Below are 22,500 nucleotides of genomic sequence, written 5' to 3'. Positions count from 1 at the left end.
TTTCGAAATATTGTACAAATATTTTTCTTAAAGATCCTACGTGATATATATTATATATTTACAAAATGTTTTATGTAATTTTTTAAAATTTTTGTATAATATTTATTAAAATACGAAAAAAAAACCTTATACAATTTTTAAATTACAAAAGAATATGAAGCTGATTTTTAAATGAATTATAAGTAATTTTATCTATAAACTAAATTGAACAAACTATTGATCTGAAATAAAATAAACATTGAGATATGTTCTTTTTGTCAATATATCATATTACACATATTTAGCTAAATAATTATTTATATTTTACATTAAAAAATATTTGTACCCGATCGAATCTAAAATCCTGCAAATTAGGCTCGATACCACCAGACCATCCTTTCCGACCTCTCTTTCTTACCCTGTAGTATATATATATATATATATGATGTAAGATGCATGATTTTAATTAATATGTAAAGGGTGGAAGCTTTTGTTTGTTTTTGGCTGAAATGAGAAATTATAATGATGAGTTTCCATTTGCTGCATTCCCTTTTGGTAGAAAGTCTGAAATGTTCTGTGCCCACTTCCCAATTCAGCACTTTGCAAAATCTTTCATATACATACATACATATATATATACAGACTATCTGCCAAATTTCCTTACACCCATCATGTAATTCTATTACATTTTTTTTTTTTTAAATTTTGATAATATGAAAATTCGCAATCTTTACCTAAAGATATTTTGTATAAAATTTCGGCCGAACCTAATAGCCTGCAAACTATTCTGGACAAAAAGTTATATTAGACGAACTGTTAAGAAGAATCCAACTTAAAACAAATCGGTGATAGATGAAGTATCATTCAGTTTTATATAGTAAGAGAGTTTCCACATATTTACCAATATAGGACAGTGTTAACACGAACCATATGTAACAGAGATACACGTACAAATTGTTATCTTGAGATACACGGGTGAGACATACAAATATATATATATATATATATAGAGAGAGAGAGAGAGAGAGAGAGAGAGAGAAAGAGATTATGTGTATTGTAAGCTAAAACCTTGGCTTGGAATGCAATGAAACAAATTCGTGGTATGCGTTTTAGAAGTACAACGTATATATATTTATAATTTATGTTTATGGTGTACTTAAATTTAATGATTATCTTGCAAATGAAGAATCTTTAATTACATTCAATTCATGATTATTAGTTAGTTTAACACATCTATTTGTGTGTATGTGTGTGAGTCGTCAAATGGACAAAAATATGTCACTGTAGACTCATGATCATATTCATATTCATAATTCATATATATATATATACATATATCTGCTCAGCATCTTTCAATTCTCTTTAATATTACTGTGTATATATACATACGTATTAAGAAATATTAATATTTTATTAGTTAGTGGAAGTATGTAAGAATTTTTGATATTTGTATATATATAAATAATTGTATGTGTAATTATATATTTGTAATTTAAATAAAAATTAAAAGGTACTTTGATATTAGTTTATGATTACTTTTTTAAAAAATAGATACTTGAAGTACCAAAGACAAAAATGGTAAAACTGATGCTTTGAATTGGAATAAAGAAAATACTTTACATGTGTCATGCTAATATACTAATGTACTTAAATTAATTACTCTCTCCTTCTTAAATTAAAAATATACAAGTGCATATACCATTATTTTATACAAGGCAAAAATATCACCAACTATTATACACTTCTACTAACTAATAAAATACTATTATTTTTTAATTTACGACAAAACCACTCTGTTGAATTAAAATGTAAAGAGTATAATATATGCAATTAATTTATATATTCTAATTAAAATTATGTGTGTTAAATATATAATGCAAATTGCAAAGCATGAAGTTTAAGCATATACACCCTCAGTTACATATAAAATGTTCAGATATTTTATCACCTCCCAATATAATAAAAAAATAATAGTTGGCTAAGGTTATATGTTACACATAGTTCATCTGATATAACTCACCGTACTTTCGAATAACATAGTTCATCTGATATAACTCACCGTACTTTCGAATAACAGTGACCGCGGGTTACACATCGTAAATAAATAAATAAATAAATAAATAAATAAATATATATATATATATATGTGTGTGTGTGAATTATAAATCAAATACTCATAATATTTAAGTAATTAATTAGGCCTGGGAAGGCAGAATTGGAATTCCCCCATTCTAAGCAACAAAAGTAAAGTTAACCCCACAGAGACACACACACAGCCATCATCATCACCATCATACATATTAGCCCTCATCATTTTCCCACTCTCTTCAAGCCTCTCTCTCTCTCTATATCTATATCTATATCTATATGTATATATATAATACACACACAGAGACAAACAAACACACACTATAGAATGATCTGCAGTATATAATCTTGCTCCTCCTCCACAAACTAAGCCTCATTGCTGATCCGATCCCAAATTAAGAAAACCTAATTAATTTCGATCGATCAGCGCCGGCGATGATGAGGAAACCTGCAGGCGGCGGTGAGTCCTCCTCCATTAATAATAATAATATTATTATTCCAGTATCAACAGGCGGCGGCGGCGGCGGCGGCGGAAGTACCAGTAAAGCGGCGGCGGTGAAGCTGAGGAAGGGTTTGTGGTCGCCGGAGGAAGACGAGAAGCTTATCAAGTACATGGCGAGCAACGCCGGCGGGCAGGGGTGCTGCTGGTCCGACGTGGCACGCAACGCCGGGCTCCTCCGGTGCGGCAAGAGCTGCCGCCTCCGGTGGATCAATTACCTCCGGCCAGATCTGAAGCGCGGCGCCTTCTCCCCTCACGAAGAACACCTCATCCTCCACCTCCACTCTCTTCTCGGAAACAGGCAATTTTAATTATTCATTATTATACATACATTTCAATGTACGTATCTGTTACAACAGTAAGCTTCAGGAAATTACCTCCCAGGGATATATAGGGAGCTCTGCTCCCGGGAGTTCCCAAGTATAACCCAATGGAGTTTAATTTTAACATTATGTTAATTGAATTAGGGGCTTAGGAATGGGTTTGTTTATTGAAAATTTTTATTTTTTAGACTCTACATTTCTCTTACATTTTTTTTTTCAAACCCATAAAAACAAATATACGATAATATTTACTTATTACATGTATGTTTTGTGTTGTATGTATATATGTGTATATATATAGAGAGAGAGACAATCTGCAAAGTGAAAGCATGCATGAGAAATTAGTTAAGTATGATGTCATATTGTGTGTTTGAAGTGATCACACACTCTATTAAGTACTAATAAATTAATATATATATAGATAGATAGATATTGTCACACACACACATGCATACAGTTTCTACATTTAATTGCTTCATATTTAAGATATATATATATATATATTATATATATATGTGCATAACATGTGGCAATTTTAACATCGTTGAAAACTAGCAAGTATCAATAAGTCATTAAGTAGTGATTATTAATAATATCATTCGAAATGTGCTTCTATAGTAGTAGTAGTAATAATAATAATAATAATAATAATAATACAAGGGTTTTCTTTTTTCTTTCTTTTTTGAACACATGTTGTAATAATTAAGTTGCTTATAGTTTAATTAATTTTAATGTGTAATTTACACAAATTAAAAATATCTTGAACTCATCCTCAGGTGGTCTCAAATCGCAACACGCTTGCCGGGAAGAACAGACAACGAGATCAAGAATTTCTGGAATTCAACGATCAAGAAAAGGCTCAAGAGTTCTTCTTCCTCCACAGTATCCCCAAACACGAGCGATTCCTCGTTGGATCATAATGTATCATATGATCATCAAAATCAAGGGCTCCGAATGAATGACATGCAAGATCCCAAAACCAGCAACATAATCATGGGCATGTTTGTGGACTCATCGTCGTCGTCATCTTCCTCTAATTCGACTAATCTATCGGTGTCCTCGTCATCAATGCCGTCATTATCAATCATCCATCATCCCATGACTCCCCAAATGACCACCTTAAACATTATGAATCATCAAAACCATCCCTTTTCTACGAGTCTCAACCGAAACCCTAGCCATCTTACCACCCCGAGTTTGTTCGAACCTAGTTTGATTAAAGATGATACAAACCATCTCCATGCCGAAAACTACAACTATGAGGGAATATCCGGTGACGGAAATATTTCTACCTCTTTTCCCTTTGATGACATGATCGCACCTCTAGGTAATGAAAACCCTAAACTCATTGACATTAGTTACCATAGAAACAACAACAACCTAGATAACTACCATTGTAGGAATAACATGAAAGTCGAAAACCAAGAATTAGGGTTTTGGGGTGATTACAATTGGGATGGAGAAGATGAAGTAAAGGTAGAAGAATGGAGTTTGGAGGAATTAATGAAAGATGTTCCTTCTTTCCCTTTTCTTGACTTCCAAGTTGAATAACCCTTTCATCGACCATTTTTATGTGTATGTATACTTTTCTTTATCATCTTTGTTGTAAACCCATGATTTTTTATTTTTTCTTGAATTCAACTTGACTCTTTAATTTTCTTTTCTTGGAAAAAAAAAAAGAAAAAAGATGTAATCTTTGTAGGAGAAAACAAAAACCCTCTTTCCCCTTGTGTAACATTTAGTGGGATTTTGTTAATAATGGAATTAAAAGAATTCCACATTTGTATACGAATATTATAATTCACATATTAATGCATCATGTGTTTTCTATACATAATCCCATCATTTTTAAATTGTTTTCCACTTCATTTCTTCTCCAAATTAATAAATAAACAAAAAATAATTTTCCCCCATTGTGTGGGTTTTTTGTTTCAATCTACACTAAAAAGTTATAGTTGATTTATTTTCTGTTATTGAATGTAAGAAGAAAGTTATAATGATGATGACAAGATGTGACTAGATTTGTCGGCATAACAGTGATCTTGGGATTAGTTAGAGGAAATTAAATGTATCAAATTACAAAATGTCAAGTGGTAAATAAAGCCTTAACTAGTGGAATTATATATAGCATATGTAATTATGATCAAAGATTGATCATTATGTAGTTGAATTTTGTTCTTTAATTTCTCCACGTATTTAAATTTTACTTGGATTGAAATGTATAAATTAATATTATACAAATTGAGTGTGCATAAGAGAGGAGAGATAATAATTGACAATATTGAATTGTTTTGGCCTATGTTTTATATGAATTTTATTTATTTTTATGTTGTACAATCATCTAGATTTGCTTTGAGAAAATATATATATATATATATATTATGGTATGCGACCACTATTTAAATAGAAATACAAACATAAACACAAACCACAACACACAATTGTTAATTATTTTTTAAATATAGATTTAACAAATTTGTTTATTATAAATGATTAAACCCAATATATCTTGATTTTTTTAACGTGCTCTTTTTAACTTTTTTTTTTTTTTTTTGTTGCTATAATTCAATTTTAAAAATATTTTTATTTTCCGTACAAATATTTTTTAAAAAAAAAAACTATATACTCAATCTATTTATTATTTATGTTATTCAAATTTATTTTCACTTTTATTTTTGAATCATCGTAAGAAAATATTTATATTTTTATTTATTATAAAATTACTCTACATTTTTATACTTTTTTACTATAAAATATAAAAAATACACATAAAAATATGAGCATATATATGACTATTAAATATTTAAAACACCATGCTAGTAATATTATATTTACCTCAAAATAATTTAAAAGGCAAAATAAAATCAAAATACAACTAATCACATCCTTAATGTTTCCTCTCGTATTAATATATATATATATATAATATAGGAATTCGCAGTCGTTACACCTGAAAGTATCGGCATTTGAACTTATTACTTTACGGTCACAATATATATATATTAATTGTATGGTTCTTGAATTTAATATATTTGAATATGTGGGCCCAATGCATGCCTAAGTTATGCCCTAATTAATATATTCTAGAAGTACATAATTAACTATAGTTGAAGAATGTTAATTTGGTGATTGTTGATTGATGAGATTAATTAATAATATTAGTATTTTATTTTACATAAGCATGATGTTTGTTTAAAGGGGAGAAAGAAACTTTTAATTGATTTACTTTTATCTTTCTTAAAAAAATAAATAAATAAAAAGATGATTAAATTTTGTCGCAATGGAGTTTAATGAGTTATTAGGTGACATGTCCCTTGGAATTTGGATGAATGAATGAATAATTGATTTAAATAAATAAATATATATATATTTTTTAAAAAATAAAAAGAAAGAGTAGAAAATCAGCATGCATTAATTTGTAATTGTAGAGTTGGCCTTATATTACTTCTTTAATTAATACTTTCTCTTCAACTAAAAATAGTCCATTTGTGTTCGGAAATTTAAGAGAAATAAATATTTTATTGAAAAAATGATAGGTAGTTAGGGGTATTTTTAAAAATTTAGTTAAAAATAAAAGTAAATGAAAAAAATATAATAAAATTAGTGGTATTTGTTGTAAATAAGTGTTGAATGAATTTATTAGTAAGTATTGTAATAATTAAATGTTGATTTATTAACTTTGTCAAAAAAAAAAATTATTAATATGATAAATTTAATTAACAAATTAAAAAAAATAAGAATACTAATTGCTAATTAGTTAACCTAAATGGTGGGACCATTCACATATGTCTACGTCACCATTACCATCATACTCATCATCATTATTGTTTTTTTTTATTATTTTATTTTAAATAAAGTAAAATAAAATAAAAATATTATTGGCGCTCAAAGAAATTAAAACAAAAATCAAATAAAAGAGATCCAATTATATCCTCAGAAGTTACAGTTTCATTCTTTATTTTTCCGGTTCAATTTAATAATTTGTCTTTAATCATATTTTCTACTTTTGCAAATTCAAATAATATTTTTGATCCTTTTTATTTATGTCAATTTTAGTTTTTCCATTTTAAATTAAAATAACAATTTTGGTATCATATAAATAGTTCAATTTTAATTCTTAATTATTTTTTGTTTTTCAAAATTACTATATATAACTATTATTATATTTTTGACCTAAAAATATGATTATATTTTTCTATCATCTAAAATATAATTATTTGTATTTTTAATTTAAAAAATAAAAACAAAACCAAAACAAAAAAAAAACACCATATTGAAATTGTGAAAAAAAGTTTGAACTTATTTTTTTATGATCGGTGTAGTATATGTTTCATCTGAAAAATCTATTTTTATTTATTATTTAAATTAATTTAGGTTTTTTATTTCAAAATAATTTTAAGCACCAATTTAAAAATCATTCGTCTAAATAATATAGTTGCAGGTTGTTTGTTTTAATTAAATTATTGGCGTATGAAAACGAAAGAGTATTTTTTTTTTTTTTTACATATATAAAAGAATGAGATTAAATATAGTGATATATATTTTTTTGTTGATAATAAAAGTAACTTTTATGATTTTTTTTTTAAGTATAATATATTTGTGTAAAAAATGCATATAATAACAATAACTATTAATTTTTTTTAAAAAAAAATAATAATTATGAACAAAATATGAATTATATTAATTGATAAAGGATCAAAATGATTATTTTATAAATAAATGAACTAAATTTGAAACAAATAAGAATCAAAATGATTAAAAGCTTCATTTTAAGAATAAGATTACATTGACACTTGATATGAATAAAATAGACAAAAATGAATTATACACAAATATTTTACCCTAATATTTTATTTTTATATATTCTATTTTATAAAACTTTATAAATTTACAAATCATACTTAGTGTGTTTGTGTGACTGTGTTTCACACATTTTCTCATAAATATTAACACAATATATATAATATATATATTTCATTTACTAACAAAAATTGATTTTTCAATATAACTAATTAGTTGATAAAAATTATAAAATGAAAAATATGATTAAAATATAAAAAAATTCTAAAAAAAGAAAATAACATAATATATTGAGCTAATCAAAATAGAAAATGTCATGATATGTGAGATAGATGAAGTATTATTTTGACATATAATACATACTTGTATTTAAATAATAAGGGTGTGTTTGTTTGAAGGATTTTGAAGGATTTCTACTATTCATCCAATTTTTTCCCCCCAAAAACATCACATCAAACACCTATTTTTCATTTTTTATATTATACTAAAAATCAATTTTACATTTAAAACATCACATCAAACCCTATTTATATCACATCATACAACTATTCAAATTCAAAATTTTTACTATTCAAATCCCAATCCAAAATCCAAACCCCCAAACAAACACACCCTTAAATGGATTTAATATCTTATTAGATAAAATTAGGGCGATCCTGACTTTCGAATGGCCCGGGGCTAAAAAAAAAATATAGGTCTCTAAATATATAAAAATAATACTATATTTTTATTTATAATAAAATATAAATAATTAAATAAAATAATTTTCTAAGATTTTTAGATGAAAAATAATATAAAAAAATATTTTTAAATGTTTGAGACATATAAAATTTGAATTTAAACCTCAATATTAAAAATTAATCTTTGTACCATAAAACTACAATATTTTTTCTTTATATACATCAAATAAATTATATATATAAACTATATATATATAATGGATTCTCTGTTTACTGTGGGCCTTGGGCGTGTATCCCTCCTGAATAAAATATTATATTTTGTCCCCCCAAGCCCAGGGCTGCCCCTGGATAAAATATTACTTTCTGATCTCATTGAAATATTATCATTTTTCATTTTAATCAATCCCAAAACGGTTATCATTTCATAATTTAGTAATTGTATTATCTACCTAACATAATAAATATCCTTCCAACTTATACTATATTACATAAATGTCATTACTTTTATATAACACAATACTAATAGGGGCATTTTTGTCTTTTTTACTACAACTTATTATAATACTAACATTCAAAAATATACGTGCAAAAAGTAAACGACAATTTTGCACCGGGACGGAAAGAGTATATTTTGTTCGCCTCGACCCCGGGCCGACCCGGATAAAATATTATATTTTGATATGAAAATTTTTAAAATATCTCAGAAAGAACATAGGATTGTTATATATATATATATATCCGATTCGTGATATTGAGGTGAAAAAGAGGGTGGATCGAATACACAATTAAAGAGATCAAATCAACACATTTTTCTAAAAATTATTTCAACCGTTCCATGTAATATGGGTGTATTACTGTAGACACGGGAATTTAGGTAAAGTATAATTAGTAAGTAATTAAGAAGTGTATTAGTAAAAATAATTATTATTTAGTAAAAATATTTATAAATTAAGATAAGTAAATAGTTTAATTAAAATTAAGAAAATTATAAAATTTAAAATTTAAAATGCGATTAAAGTCTATAATTCCAAAATTAGAAAAAACAAGTTATGTAGAATGGACGAAAATAAAAAATAGAAAATAAAAAAAAATTATATGAGATAAGAAGAAAGATGTCTTGAAAGAACAGTAACTATTGGGACAATGCATGAAGACAAAACTGGCTTTAGTGTGCCTAAAATGATTCACCTGAAGATTATTATTATTATTATTATTATTATTATTATTGTGCGGGTGTTACCATAACTAACACATGTCACATTATATCATTTAAATAATAATAATAATAATAATAACTATCACTCCTTTTGAAAGTGATGTAAATTTTGCATGTAAGTGAAGTCATAATTCACAATATACTTGTCATTCTCACCTTATTGTTTGTTTAGTTCCTATTCTATTTTATTTTTTTTCATAATTTTCAATAAAATATATTTGTAGACAAAAAAAAATAGTATAGGTGAATTTTATAAATACAAAATTTTTTCCTAAATTGATTTTTTTTTTTTTTTCGAGAGTCGAATTGAATGTCAAATGGATTTGAATGACTTGTTTGAAAGATTTGAATATTTGATCTTCAATTTGATTTTTTTTTTTTTTTTCTTCAAGGATTTGGAGGGATTTTGTTTTAAATTTGACTTTGCCTGAATTTAGACTGATTTCATTCTCATAAGCTGGAATATCAAAGTTAAACTGAAATATCTTTGATTGATTTATTGATTTGATCTTCGTTGAGGTGAATTTGATATTGCATAATAATTTTTGGTGACGTGTCCTTTCAATTTTATAATTGAGTAAAACCGAAATAATTATTTCAAAAAGAACTCAAATAACATCTTGAAACTTTGATACGATCTTAGTATATTTTCTTTGACTCTGACAATTTTTTTTAAAAAAAATTGGTGGTTTGATTTCTCGTTAGCTTGAATACACTTCGAAAAATGTTAATTTGTCAATGTTATTAATTAATACCGGATCATTTGTCAAATGATAAAAAAATTGTCAAAATTTTTATACATATTTTCACTAACTAATAAAATAGGAATATTAACTTTTAATTTACTATAAAACCTTAAAATAGTAAGTTTGAGTGGGAAAGAGAAAGTGCCAAAGTTTTTTTAATCACAATTTAAATACAAATACAAACCAAATAAATCTAAATTTATTATTGACAAAGACGGTTTGTTTTGTGAAATAATTTGTGAGGTATAAAAATTATGTATCTAATGTAAGAATAATGAATGTATGTAATACTTCATTTGTCCAGAAACTAATATCCTACTTTCCTATTTGGGACGTCCAATAACTATTGTCCTATTTCTTTTTTTAAACACAAATTTTACATTTTTACCTTCTATTCATTTATTACTTTTAATCTCTACTATACAATTAAGGTCAAATTTGTCAATTCATAACAAAAAGACAATCATCTAAAACACCATGCAAATATACTTTAGAATAATAGAAATTGGAAGGAGGGAATATATTATTTTATTTTTTTTGTAAAATCACGTTGAAAAAAAAAAAACACACAAAAAGAACACTTCTCATTTCAATTTATTTATTATATATATTACACTCCCTACATCCCAAGTATTAGTGTATTACGATTAACTTTTCTGTTGGTCTCATATTTTATATTCTCTCCGTCTAATTAGAAAGTATATATTTTTCTATTTTGGAACATACCCCATTTTTTTTTTCCACAAATACCATTACTTTACATCACATAATTACTTTTATACGAAAAAAAAGACAAGGGCAAAAATGATATTACACTACTTTTAACTACCCGTTATAATTAAAATATTATTAGTTCTTAAAATTCGCGCTAAAAATAAATATATACTTCTTAACCAGACCAAGGGAATATCATTTTTCTTTAAAAAATGATTACATAGTTTAATCGCATTTAGAAATTTTCAATGTATAATTTTAAAATTTTAATTATACTAATTAATTATTTTAATTTATAATTATTTTTATCATATTGTAGTTATTTTTATTGATATATTTTTACTTATTTGTTAATCACATTTCTCGTAAATTCACGTATCTACTTTATTTGATAAGAAAGAAATATATTTTTATAAAAATATATTATTAAATATTAAATTTAATTAAGATTTAAATATAAAAATATAAATAAAATAAACTCAAATGCAAACTAATATAATTATATTATTTTATTGTATATTTACATTTGTAAGTAAAAATAAATATTGAATATCATATATATATATATATAAATATATAAAGAATAATAATTCAATAAGTTTTAGGGCATGGAAACATTTGAAAATTTGAGTTGTTTTACTAATGGTAAAAGGTTGAGTAGATAATAAGGGTGCCTTTATTTTGACAATAAGATTGGGCTGTTGGGCCTCAATAAAAGTCCCAAACTAAGCACATGCTGTGAACTATTAATATAGAAAGAAAGACATCCCATCATTTATTTGATTGAAAAAATATTGGATTTATGTCATTAAATAAATAAAATTAAACTAAATTTATTTATAAATAATTTAGAGAAAAAAAAATTATGTGTCAATTATCAATAATATATTTATTATTTTTTATTATTTAATTAGAAAATAATTATTTCATTAAATATTTTATTTTTTTTACAAATATTTTTATTTCACCATCAAATCATTATCTTTATATAAAAAATTTCATACTATTTTAAACTAAAATATATAATATAAATACACATATATATATAAATAAATTAAAATAATTTTATAAAATACAGGGAGTAGTAAAAATAATATGTTAAAAATAATAATTACAACATATTACACACCTGCTTTAAGGGTTTTTTTATTTAATTATTATATAAAAATTTAGTATAAATAAAAAAATAACAAAAATATTTATATTAATATTTTATAATACTATTAATTTTTTTAAATATATATATATTTAAAAATATTTTTAATATTAAATATAATAATACAAAAATTAAATAACAAAACATATTTTAAAAAATAATTTAAATATTAATATGAATATAAGTGAAGAAGAAACATAAATAAAATAATGAGGTTAAAAAGAACCAGTGCAACAAGTACTCTTAATGATGGTGACCTTATTTAAAATCATATTTTAAAAATAACGGTTGTCTGAATCCACATGCCAAGGTTCCATGTCCTTTTTCGTCATTTTGCTGCTTCACCAACGCTTCTGTCCCATCTGAAACTCCCAGTCCGAACGCACCCGTTGGATGTCCTCTACTCACCACCTTCTTCCTGGAGTTCAACTCCAGGACCACACAAGCGTCCCGCGATATCAGTTCAAACTCCAAATACCGCCGCTGACATCCCCACTGTAATAAATTCTTCCTGTTCTTTTCGGGCAACAGAGACTGACAACATCGCTGGCGGAGTCTCCAAAATTCCGACGGAGTTTCCGATGTCGAAGAAATCCGTATAAATATAGCAGATCCGGTACGTATACGCTGTCGTATCCTGTCACCCATCGCCGCCGTTGGATTGTTTTATAGGTCGGACTGAACTGACGGCCAGATCTCCGCCACGGAAGCACGCTAGTGGTACGGATGGCGTCCTTGGCACTTTCCTCCTCCCTCAACCTTCGCCTCCGCCCCAATTCCGCCGCCCAAACCCTAATCCTAACTGCAGCCCCTAGATCCCTCCGTCTCGATTCTAGGTCAACATCTCCCATCAGAAATGAAATCGGCAGCTCCGACCTTCCGATTCGCGACAATCGTGTTCAATTTTGCAACCAGAAGCTCCAAATTTTGTCCCGGCGCGGGAGATCAACGGTCGCATCTGCGTCTCCGTCGGTTCCGCCTCTTCCGAAGCAGGAGCCATGGCAGGGCGCGGCGATCAAGCCGCTTATAGCATCAATCGCGACGGGGATCATCCTATGGTTCGTACCCGCCCCAACCGGCGTCTCGCGGATCGCGTGGCAACTTCTCTCGATCTTTCTCGCCACCATAGTCGGAATCATCACCCAGCCGTTGCCGCTAGGCGCCGTTGCTTTACTCGGCCTCGGAGCTTGCGTCCTGACCAAAACGCTGTCGTTTGCCGCCGCGTTCTCAGCGTTCGGCGATCCGATCCCGTGGCTAATCGCGCTGGCCTTCTTCTTCGCGCGAGGGTTCATTAAAACAGGATTGGGCAACCGAATCGCCTACCAATTCGTTTCCCTATTTGGAAGCTCCTCGTTAGGGTTAGGCTACAGTCTCGTCTTCAGCGAAGCCCTATTAGCACCGGCAATCCCCTCAGTTTCAGCTCGCGCCGGGGGTATCTTCCTGCCATTGGTGAAATCTCTATGCGTCGCTTGCGGCAGCAACGCAGGGGATGGAACAGAGAACAAATTAGGCTCATGGTTAATGTTGACATGTTTTCAAACGTCTGTAATTTCATCTTCTATGTTTCTGACTGCCATGGCTGCAAATCCTTTGGCTGCTAACTTAACCGCCAGCACGATAAACATGCCTATCGGGTGGATGGATTGGGCCAAGGCCGCAATCGTACCTGGTCTGGTGTCTTTAGTGGTGGTGCCATTGTTGTTGTACGTAATCTATCCTCCTTCAGTGAAGAGTAGCCCTGATGCACCTAAGCTTGCTCGGGAGAAGCTGGCGAGTATGGGGCCCATGACAAAGAACGAGATGATTATGGCTGGAACTCTGCTTCTTACGGTATAAACTAATCAACTTGATGAAAAATTCTTGTTATACCTTGCTCCTTTCCTGCAAATTATTTGTGCATAACTGACTGTTACTTTTGAGAATATGCAAATTACATGACTTAACTACTGGATTTTAGATCAATCTATTCATGAAGCTTTATTAGTCGATCTCATGTGTTTTCCTTTAAACAAAAACTGAAGGTTCATAGTTGTTTTTTGTTATTTTTTCGGGTCTGGACATTCGGATTTAATTCTTTAACGACCCTGTTTGGTAAAGATGTGCCTGTAGAGTTTTGACTGTGTGTACAGCTCCATCTTGAAATTGGTAGTACTTATTTGATGTTTTGAACTGAGTTGAACCTAGCAAAGCTTAAATGCTCAACTGTGTTTCAATCTTGTTTAGGGATGGCTTCAAATTATGCATTTGCATGTTGGTAGTAGATTTTGTTATATGAATAAAATGAACATGAGTAAACTCATTGCACTGAGTTAGGATACATTTTAATTGCAATAATAGATTTTGCTAGCTCGACTACAACTATCTATTCATCTTCTTGATTAGTGCTTTATACATGCGCGTGTGTATCAGGTTGGACTATGGATCTTTGGTAGCGTCCTGAATGTTGATGCCGTAACTGCTGCCATTCTCGGCCTTTCTGTCCTTCTTGTAACGGGTGTTGTCACGTGGAAGGAATGCCTAGCTGAAGCAGTTGCCTGGGACACACTTACATGGTTCGCTGCTCTGATTGCAATGGCCGGGTATCTGAACAAATATGGCCTCATCTCTTGGTTTAGCCAAACAGTGGTCAAGGTATGTATATATTTACTCACATTACACTGCCTGTGTAGTAGAGCTGTTAAACGTACCGGGCGAGCTCGGCTCGAATTTGTTAACAGTATATGTTTGGCTCGGCTTGTTAAGAATTCGAACCAATATAGTAGCTCGAGCTCGGCTCGTTAGGCTCAAATTCAAACTCGAGCTCGGCTCATAGACTCGAACTCGAGTTGGATTTGAATTTTATACATACTCTATATATTTTTAATATATAGATTAAATATATTTAATTGTATTTATAATTTTATTTATAATAAAATATTCAAATGTTAATAATAATTGTAAATTTGATATAACAAATTATATATATTATATTAACAGTTCAATTGAGCTACTCGCGAGTCGAGCTCGAACTCAGAGCTTTTAAACGAGCCGAGTCGAATTTGGCTCGCGAGCTACTCGATTCGTTTAACAGCTCGCTTGTGCAGATACTTTATGCCCTTATTACAACATTTTACATTTAGCACTATCTCCCGTAACATTGGATAATATGCATTTTTGTTCTTTCTACATAAATGGAAAGAAACAAGAGGTTCTTAAACACATTTTCTTGAAAGTACAAAACGACAAGTATTTGAAAAAAATAAATGTCGATAAATCCTTACATTCATGCACATTTGCGGCTGCTAACTGGGAATAACTATCTTAGACACCAGTTGTTTTTGTTTTATCTAATTATTATATTCGTCGTTATTGGCAGTTTGTTGGTGGATTGGGTCTATCATGGCAGCTATCATTCGGAATTCTCGTCCTCCTATACTTCTACTCTCATTATTTCTTTGCCAGCGGGGCAGCCCATATCGGGGCAATGTTCACCGCATTCCTATCAGTTGCCAGCGCCTTGGGCACCCCACCCTACCTGGGCGCTGTCGTCCTCTCATTCCTGTCCAACCTCATGGGCGGTATCACTCACTATGGCATCGGGTCAGCCCCCGTGTTCTATGGTGCTGGCTATGTCCCCCTTGCCCAATGGTGGGGCTACGGGTTCTTGATCTCCATAGTCAATCTCGCCATATGGCTTGGAATCGGCGGCATCTGGTGGAAGGCCATCGGGTTGTGGTAGGGAACCGTGTTCTCGATTCTAGAAGCTTCTAGAAGAAACAAGATGGTGTTTGTTGGAATTTGAGAATTTAGTTAGTTTAATGATTGGGACAAATACAATGCTGATAACACTCAATCCAAGATTTTGGGAGCTTGGCTAGGACAGGTATAAAATTTTGAGGTATGTATTACTTCTGTAGCTGTCAAAAATTTTCCCTTTGTAATAATTGGGGATTCTCTTGCAATTTTTGCCTATTGGAAATAAAGGCTGCAAAGTTACTTCTTATGTCCTGTCTTTAGTTATCATTATTTTTATTTATTTATTTTCCACATGTTTTTAGCTATTTTGCTTGTTTCAAGTGTAGTAGTATAAAATTTTAAACCATTTAGTCAAATGTTTTTCTTTCTTTTCAATTAATTTATAATTAATATTGCATGACTTCTTTGTATATGTAATTCTGTTTAGTTGCCAAAATTATATTATACCCACTCATAATGACACGGCGCATTTATAAGCTATTTTTTCTCTCGGATATAAATATTTTGTAATGATATTTGTAAAGTCGCTAATCACTGAAATCAATATGAGGGGGACAAAATTTAAAAATATGTTACAATAAAATTTAATGTGAAATAAATACTTGTAGTGGACAAAAATGTAGACAAAACAGGATTTTTGGTTTGCCTATGAATGTACCCGAATAATCCGTGCCACTAACTTTGAAGCTGATCTAAAAACGCTACAGCGATTTATCAGAAAACCGTCAACTGGTTTGACGACTTTTCCAGATTTCAAAATGAAATAAACAAAACCGAACACCCATCAATCATCAACAGGCAAACCCACAAATCCACCGCGCCCACCGGCGGCTCCGCCTTGTCGCATTCCCTCAGCCGCCTTGGATCGGAGCTCTGATCGATACGATTTTCTCTCGCCGCGTTTTCGCATCCAGCCGCCGAGATGCCCGCCTCCGCCGCGTCGAACCACTCCAATCGTCCGCAGGACTTGATCGGGCGGCTGAACTCGGCGCACACTCCGGACGAGGACAAGCTAAAAGCATTGAGAGACTTGAAGAATCAGATAATTGGAAACCGTACGAAGAAGCTGGCTTTCTTGAAGCTCGGCGCTGTGCCCTCCGTCGTAGCTATTCTCTCCGCCTCCGTCGCATCCGCTCAAGGCGGAGGCGGCGGGGACAATCGTGAGTTTCATGAGTCTGTTTTGATCCAATCCGCCGCTGCCATCGGCAGCTTTGCATGTGGATTTGATGCTGGAGTCAAATCTGTATTGGACTCCGGTGCTTTTCCCCTTTTGTTAAACCTTATCTCCCATCCGAACGAGAAGGTACACTTCTTATTTCTTTATTATTTGCACGAAATGGGGAAATTTTCATTTTCAGACGATAGCGGCGTAAAGTTTTGGATGCATTATTTAGAACAATGGTGCAACATATTTTTTGTAAACTTGAAATTTGAGTTGTTTATTGGTGGTTTTGCTTTCTCTGCTTTGTTCCCCTCTTTGATAAAACTGATTTTAACATAGCTGGGGATGCTTAGAGCTTTCTGAATTAAGGTAGATCCGCGGTTTCTTGCGCTTTATGGTGTTTAGACCATTATTCGTGTATTATGTGTTTGATTCTACGACTAAATTTCATTTTAAAAAGTGATTAGTGATTTCTATGGTGGTTGATACGTAGCTTGCGGAACCCCACTTTTAATTGTTTGTTTTTATTTATATTTAATATGCTTATACCTAATTATTTCCATGTCAATGTGAAATAAAAAAACACATCATGGGACTTTTTGGAAATGCTCAGATTCAAGTAGCTTATATTTAAACCCTTCTTTTCCAGTCCCAGCAGCAATTTTGTTGGAAAGATCAACTACACGTTCTGGAAGTGTTATATGAGTGTATAGGAGCATTGATTCCATGTTAAATACTATACTTGCTTCAAATTACAGTGCGGAGTGTTTTGTGAAAGGGCCTATTTACGCTGCTTTCGTTGGCCAATTTCGGACATGGCAGGATTGGAATGTTGTCTTTACTCATATATTGTTGAGGGAGATGGGTGTGTTTCGCACATGCTAAAACTATGTGCTCCTTTAAATGTTTAATTCCATGTGTGGAACTTCCCCTGCTGTGGTGATAGCTTCTTTGGTTGTTGATATGGTTTCAGTTTCTTTTGGGGATATTTATCGTGTTCTGTATATTATTGTTTCTTTTAACTTCTAGCTATATATACCCCAGAAAAATTCACAATACTAAATTTCTAATAGCGGGATCCCACTTCTGTAGGTTGCTGATGCTGGTGCTCGATCTCTTAGAATGATTTATCAATCAAAAATGGCTCCAAAGTATGATTTTCTTGAAGAGAAAAACATGGAATTTCTTCTTTCACTGCTGAACAGTGAGAATGAGAATGTTACTGGTCTTGGTGCAAGTATTATCACGCACTCATGCCAGACAACCATTGATCAGCAGGCTCTGAGTGAAGCTGGAGTTGTAAAACGGCTTGTTGGTCTTCTTGAAGGTTCTTTAATTCAGAGGGATGCTAGCTTAGAATCTCTAGCTGCTGTCGTCAAGGATAATCCAAAAGTTGCTTCGAGGTTCATAGGGCCTGAGAATGGAAGGGAACTAAATGTAGTAACTGAATTGATGAATGATAAGTATCCTCGGACAAGACTATTAGCCTGCATGTGTTTAATCAACATAAGAAATACTTCTACATCTTTTCTTCAAGATGCAGGAATCAAGAACAAATTGGTTTTGATATTACTTGAGCTTCTTGATGATCCTGGTCAAGTTGGAGATGAAGCACCATACGGGTTGTCTAATTTGATTTCAGGGAAGGAGGATGTACAAAAAGTTGCGTTTAATGCAAAAGTGATTGAGAAACTATTTGACAACTTAAAGAAAGGTTCATTTAAAACCAAACGTGTGCAGGGGATATTTTTAGCACTGGCCGATCTTTGCTCGAATTTAGAATGCTGCAGGGATATGGTCCTTCAGTTAAAGGTTTGTTGCTTGATGCAGAACAATATCATTTTTATGCTTGAATGTTGATAGAGAAACGATAGTGATTAGCGATAATGTTCTCATACTCATACTCATGTTGTTGCTTGCTATCACTCATTGAGTCAGTTTTTAATCACTCAATTAATTAATTATTGATCTCGAAAATTTTGGTTAATTTATGTCTAAAGCTTGATTTCTGATTTTATGATTGCATATCTTAATCAAGAGAGTAGGAAAAGTATGCTTCATATATAGGGCCCTTTTTTTGTCATCTGTAAACGGTTCTGTCAAATAGAACAGCAACACCCTTTTTTGACCCCTTCTCTTTGTAGGGCCCTCTTTACACTCCTCTTATACACTCTTCGTAGGAACATATGACTTTTTTGGATGGTAGGATTGAGCTGAGAGATAAAGCTAATAATTCAAGTAGTATATTCATCATCTAGCATAATTATACACCAGCCAATATATAAATTCATTAATTTGCTAGAATGCCAAAAAACTCTCGATGCTTTTATAGTAAATTGCAACAGCACAATTAATGATTGTTATCATTAACTTCCTACTTTGGCATGTAGGTGTTAGATTTTGCATCCGAAGCATTAGCTCACGATAGTGCTGAATTGCGTGCGGCCGCTTGCATTTTCTTGAAGAATGCTTCTCGTTCTGTCAAGGTTTGTTGATGCAAATATTAGAATTTCTGAAATTTCATTTCTAGCAGTTGGGCTCTGTTAACAATTATATTCTTCAGAGTTTGAGTGCAGGTCAATTTATGAATGAAACAATCATCTTTCCATTGGTCCAGCTTTTATCTGACTCATGTACTTCTGTCCAGGTATTTATTTTTCCTTTCTTGGTGACATTCTTGATCTTCTCAAGCTAATTAATGAGCAACTGCGTTTTGTGTTTTTTCTGCTTCTTTGCTTTCTTCAGGTTGCTGCTCTGGGGGCCATCAGTAACGTTGTAGTGAATTTCGTCCCCCATAAATTTCTATTGATGCAGTGTGGATGCGTAAAGCAACTTGTTCAGCTATCAAAGTCTATGGAATCCACCATTCGAATTAATGCCGTTTGGGCATTAAAAAATCTTATGTTCCTTGTGAACGAAAAATGTAAAGAGGAGATTCTCTTGGAGCTAACCACATCCACATTAACAAGCCTCATTAGTGGTAATAATCGCTTACAAAATATGGAACGAAACTGTCATGCATCTCTTTTTATTCACCGTTTGCTCTTTATTGGTAACACCAGACCCTGATGCTTCTGTCCAAGAGCAAGCTCTGGCTTTGGTACGCAATCTTGTAGATGGTAGTGTGAATTCAATAGAGTATGTGTTTGGGGATGATGCACTTCTCCTACATGCTATTGGAAGGCAATTACACAGCTCTACAAAACCTGAAGTTCTGGTTCAAGTAAGAAATTTCCTTTTGTTTTAACCCTACGGTCTTTTAAGTTGACAAAAGCTTTGCCCAGAAAATGACGATGTCTTAATTTCAACGCTGCATTAGAATATCTGTTGCACAGTCATTTAGTACTGTAGTTTTTGTGAATGCTAAAATATCTACTTGCAGGTTTGAGTGCGTAGGCAATATATGAAACTTCACCTGCCATTTACTTTTAGGTAAAATCAGTATTGGAAGTTCAGCTAAAAAATCAGAAACCGTAGTTTGGACTGTTGCAAATTAAGCAATGACCTTTTATTTCGTTTCATTTTATTTTAGTATTGTTTTTGTAGAAAGATGTTATTTACAGATTTGTGAATGACAAGGATATGTTTTTTTTCTGATTTTTACATTAAAAGATAACTGTAACTTTATTATAGACAAAATCAGATGTTAGTGAGGTATGTGTATGCATATTGATGGAAATACAATTGTTTTAATAATACAGTTGAAGCACATTAAGTGTTTTTTTCTCCTAGCAATCTTGTAGAATTTTGAAAACCTGAATGCAATACATTTTCTTACAGGGCATGTACACCCTCAGTAACGTGGCTTCCGGAAACGAGCACCACAAGGAAGCTGTAATGAACCAATTGTTCCCACAGGTGGGCACCCATATGGAAACAATTTTACTCAAGTTTCTACAGAGTGACAACAGCCAGTTACGAACAGCTGCTGTTTGGGCGATTGTGAATCTTACTTTCCCTAGCAGTTCAGGAGCATTTAGTCGATCTGCTGAACTGCGAAATGCTGGCATAGTCTCTCAACTAAAGAATATGGTCAACGACCCGTGTTTGGATGTAAAGGTGCGGTAATGAATCAGATTCTATAATTTTTTACCAGTATTCAAACTCATTCGTGTAATTCAAATTTCTCTCCTTGTTACAGCTCCGGACAAGAACCGCTCTCGGGCAGTTGATACTGTTCGATAATACCTCAACGTGAGGGAATTACATCGTACATTTTGATGCAAGATGGTGCACAGTTTTTGCCGCTTTATGTAACATAGACTGCTTCCTCAGAAGCCCGGAGAGAAAAATGGTACGCCTCCATTAATGAATGGTGTAATTTTTAAGTAGTCTAAGGCCACAGGAAGCATGTCATTTAAAATGTCGATATTTTGGCGAACTCTTGAGCGCTCCTCGTATAGTCCTATGCCTAAACTTCCCGAAACTAAGAAACAGTCTTTATTAAGTATGGTCTAGTAATTATTTTGTCCTCTGCGGTGTATTGAAGATAATGTCTTTTTTGTGAAATGTACCTGATGAGTTTAGTCGAACACTTTTGTTTCATTGCTGGCTGCCTGATTGATCAGTTTCTTTTTATATTTATCGTTCACAGCTTTGTGGGGAGCTCGACAAAACTGTAGGTCCGGATAAGCAGGTCCCCTTTTCCCCTTGGTTACAGTTTTGCATTTCTGATAGTTATGATTTCTTTTTCTTTTTTTTTTCTTCGTCGTTGCTATATCATTAGTCTTTTTTTCTTTTTCCCATGTATTGCTAGTCCGGTTCGATCAGCTGGGCTGTTATGCTACAGGTGCCAGCGGTGGTCGCCGGTTGTACACAACTACTTTTGTTTAGGCTAGACGCAGAGTTTTTGTCATGTTATGTTTTTTACTTGAAGCTGATAATGCTAGTGTATATATATATTTGAATCTAGAATCTGGAATCTTGTTGGTAAGTTTCTTGAATCTTGTTATGTGTGAAAATAGCTTGTATGTTTTGCAAAGTTTTGTCGAAGATTTGACAATGGTAGGAATAATTTATGATTGTACTACGTGGGAGAGTTTTGGGAATGTCTTCTTGTTGTTTGGAAGTCATTTTTACTGTAGTTTGTTTAATTGTTGATTTTAGACAGAAGTCGATGACACTGTTTCTTTAACTTTAATTTTTTTTTCTATTTCAGAAAAATTAATAGTGATTTAAAATATTACCATTCCTAAGATATTTTTTTTCGTTAGATAAATTTTTATAAGTGCATCTCCAATCCAGCTGGTGGCATTTGGCAAATTCAACGCCAAAAATGGTGCAACGCCAAAAGTAGCTTTTTTTTCTTTTTCTTTTTCTTTTTTTAATTTTTTAAAATTTTGAAATTATAAATTTAATTTTTATTTTTTTAAAATTTTATTTTAAATTATAAAAATAAAAAA

The 22,500-nt window shown here is 31.5% G+C and overlaps 3 protein-coding genes across 4 annotated transcripts; all 3 read left to right on the top strand.

The window, feature by feature from the left end:
* Window positions 1-2,338: 2,338 nt before the first annotated feature.
* On the top strand, window positions 2,339-4,646 carry LOC127259921 (transcription factor MYB83-like). Its single transcript, XM_051287538.1, has 2 exons — window positions 2,339-2,867; window positions 3,666-4,646. The coding sequence occupies exons 1-2, from the start codon at window positions 2,503-2,505 to the stop codon at window positions 4,438-4,440; spliced, it is 1,140 nt and encodes a 379-aa protein (XP_051143495.1). The 5' UTR covers window positions 2,339-2,502; the 3' UTR covers window positions 4,441-4,646.
* Window positions 4,647-12,660: 8,014 nt separating this feature from the next.
* On the top strand, window positions 12,661-16,183 carry LOC127260018 (dicarboxylate transporter 1, chloroplastic-like). The gene is made up of 3 exons (XM_051287651.1): window positions 12,661-14,031; window positions 14,611-14,832; window positions 15,557-16,183. Exons 1-3 carry the CDS (start codon window positions 12,928-12,930, stop codon window positions 15,917-15,919), a joined length of 1,689 nt encoding a protein of 562 aa, XP_051143608.1. The 5' UTR covers window positions 12,661-12,927; the 3' UTR covers window positions 15,920-16,183.
* Window positions 16,184-16,683: 500 nt separating this feature from the next.
* On the top strand, window positions 16,684-22,176 carry LOC127259988 (uncharacterized). 2 transcript variants are annotated; one of them, XR_007840613.1, is made up of 9 exons: window positions 16,684-17,239; window positions 18,191-18,910; window positions 19,489-19,584; window positions 19,662-19,745; window positions 19,844-20,078; window positions 20,161-20,321; window positions 20,879-21,157; window positions 21,240-21,392; window positions 21,693-22,176. XR_007840613.1 is itself a non-coding variant. In XM_051287608.1 (8 exons), the coding sequence occupies exons 1-8, from the start codon at window positions 16,859-16,861 to the stop codon at window positions 21,294-21,296; spliced, it is 2,013 nt and encodes a 670-aa protein (XP_051143565.1). In that variant the 5' UTR covers window positions 16,684-16,858; the 3' UTR covers window positions 21,297-21,630. The 2 variants fall into 2 exon arrangements, 1 of the variants encoding a protein (XP_051143565.1); XM_051287608.1 differs by lacking the exon at window positions 21,693-22,176 and having other exon boundaries at window positions 21,240-21,630.
* The last annotated feature ends 324 nt before the right edge of the window (window positions 22,177-22,500 follow it).

Source organism: Andrographis paniculata, unplaced genomic scaffold (assembly GCF_009805555.1).
Source record: "Andrographis paniculata isolate CXL003 unplaced genomic scaffold, ASM980555v1 Contig60END, whole genome shotgun sequence".
Classification (NCBI taxonomy): Eukaryota; Viridiplantae; Streptophyta; class Magnoliopsida; order Lamiales; family Acanthaceae; genus Andrographis; species Andrographis paniculata.
The sequence above is the reverse complement of the archived record's forward strand: the minus strand, read 5'-3'. Positions and strand labels throughout refer to the sequence as shown.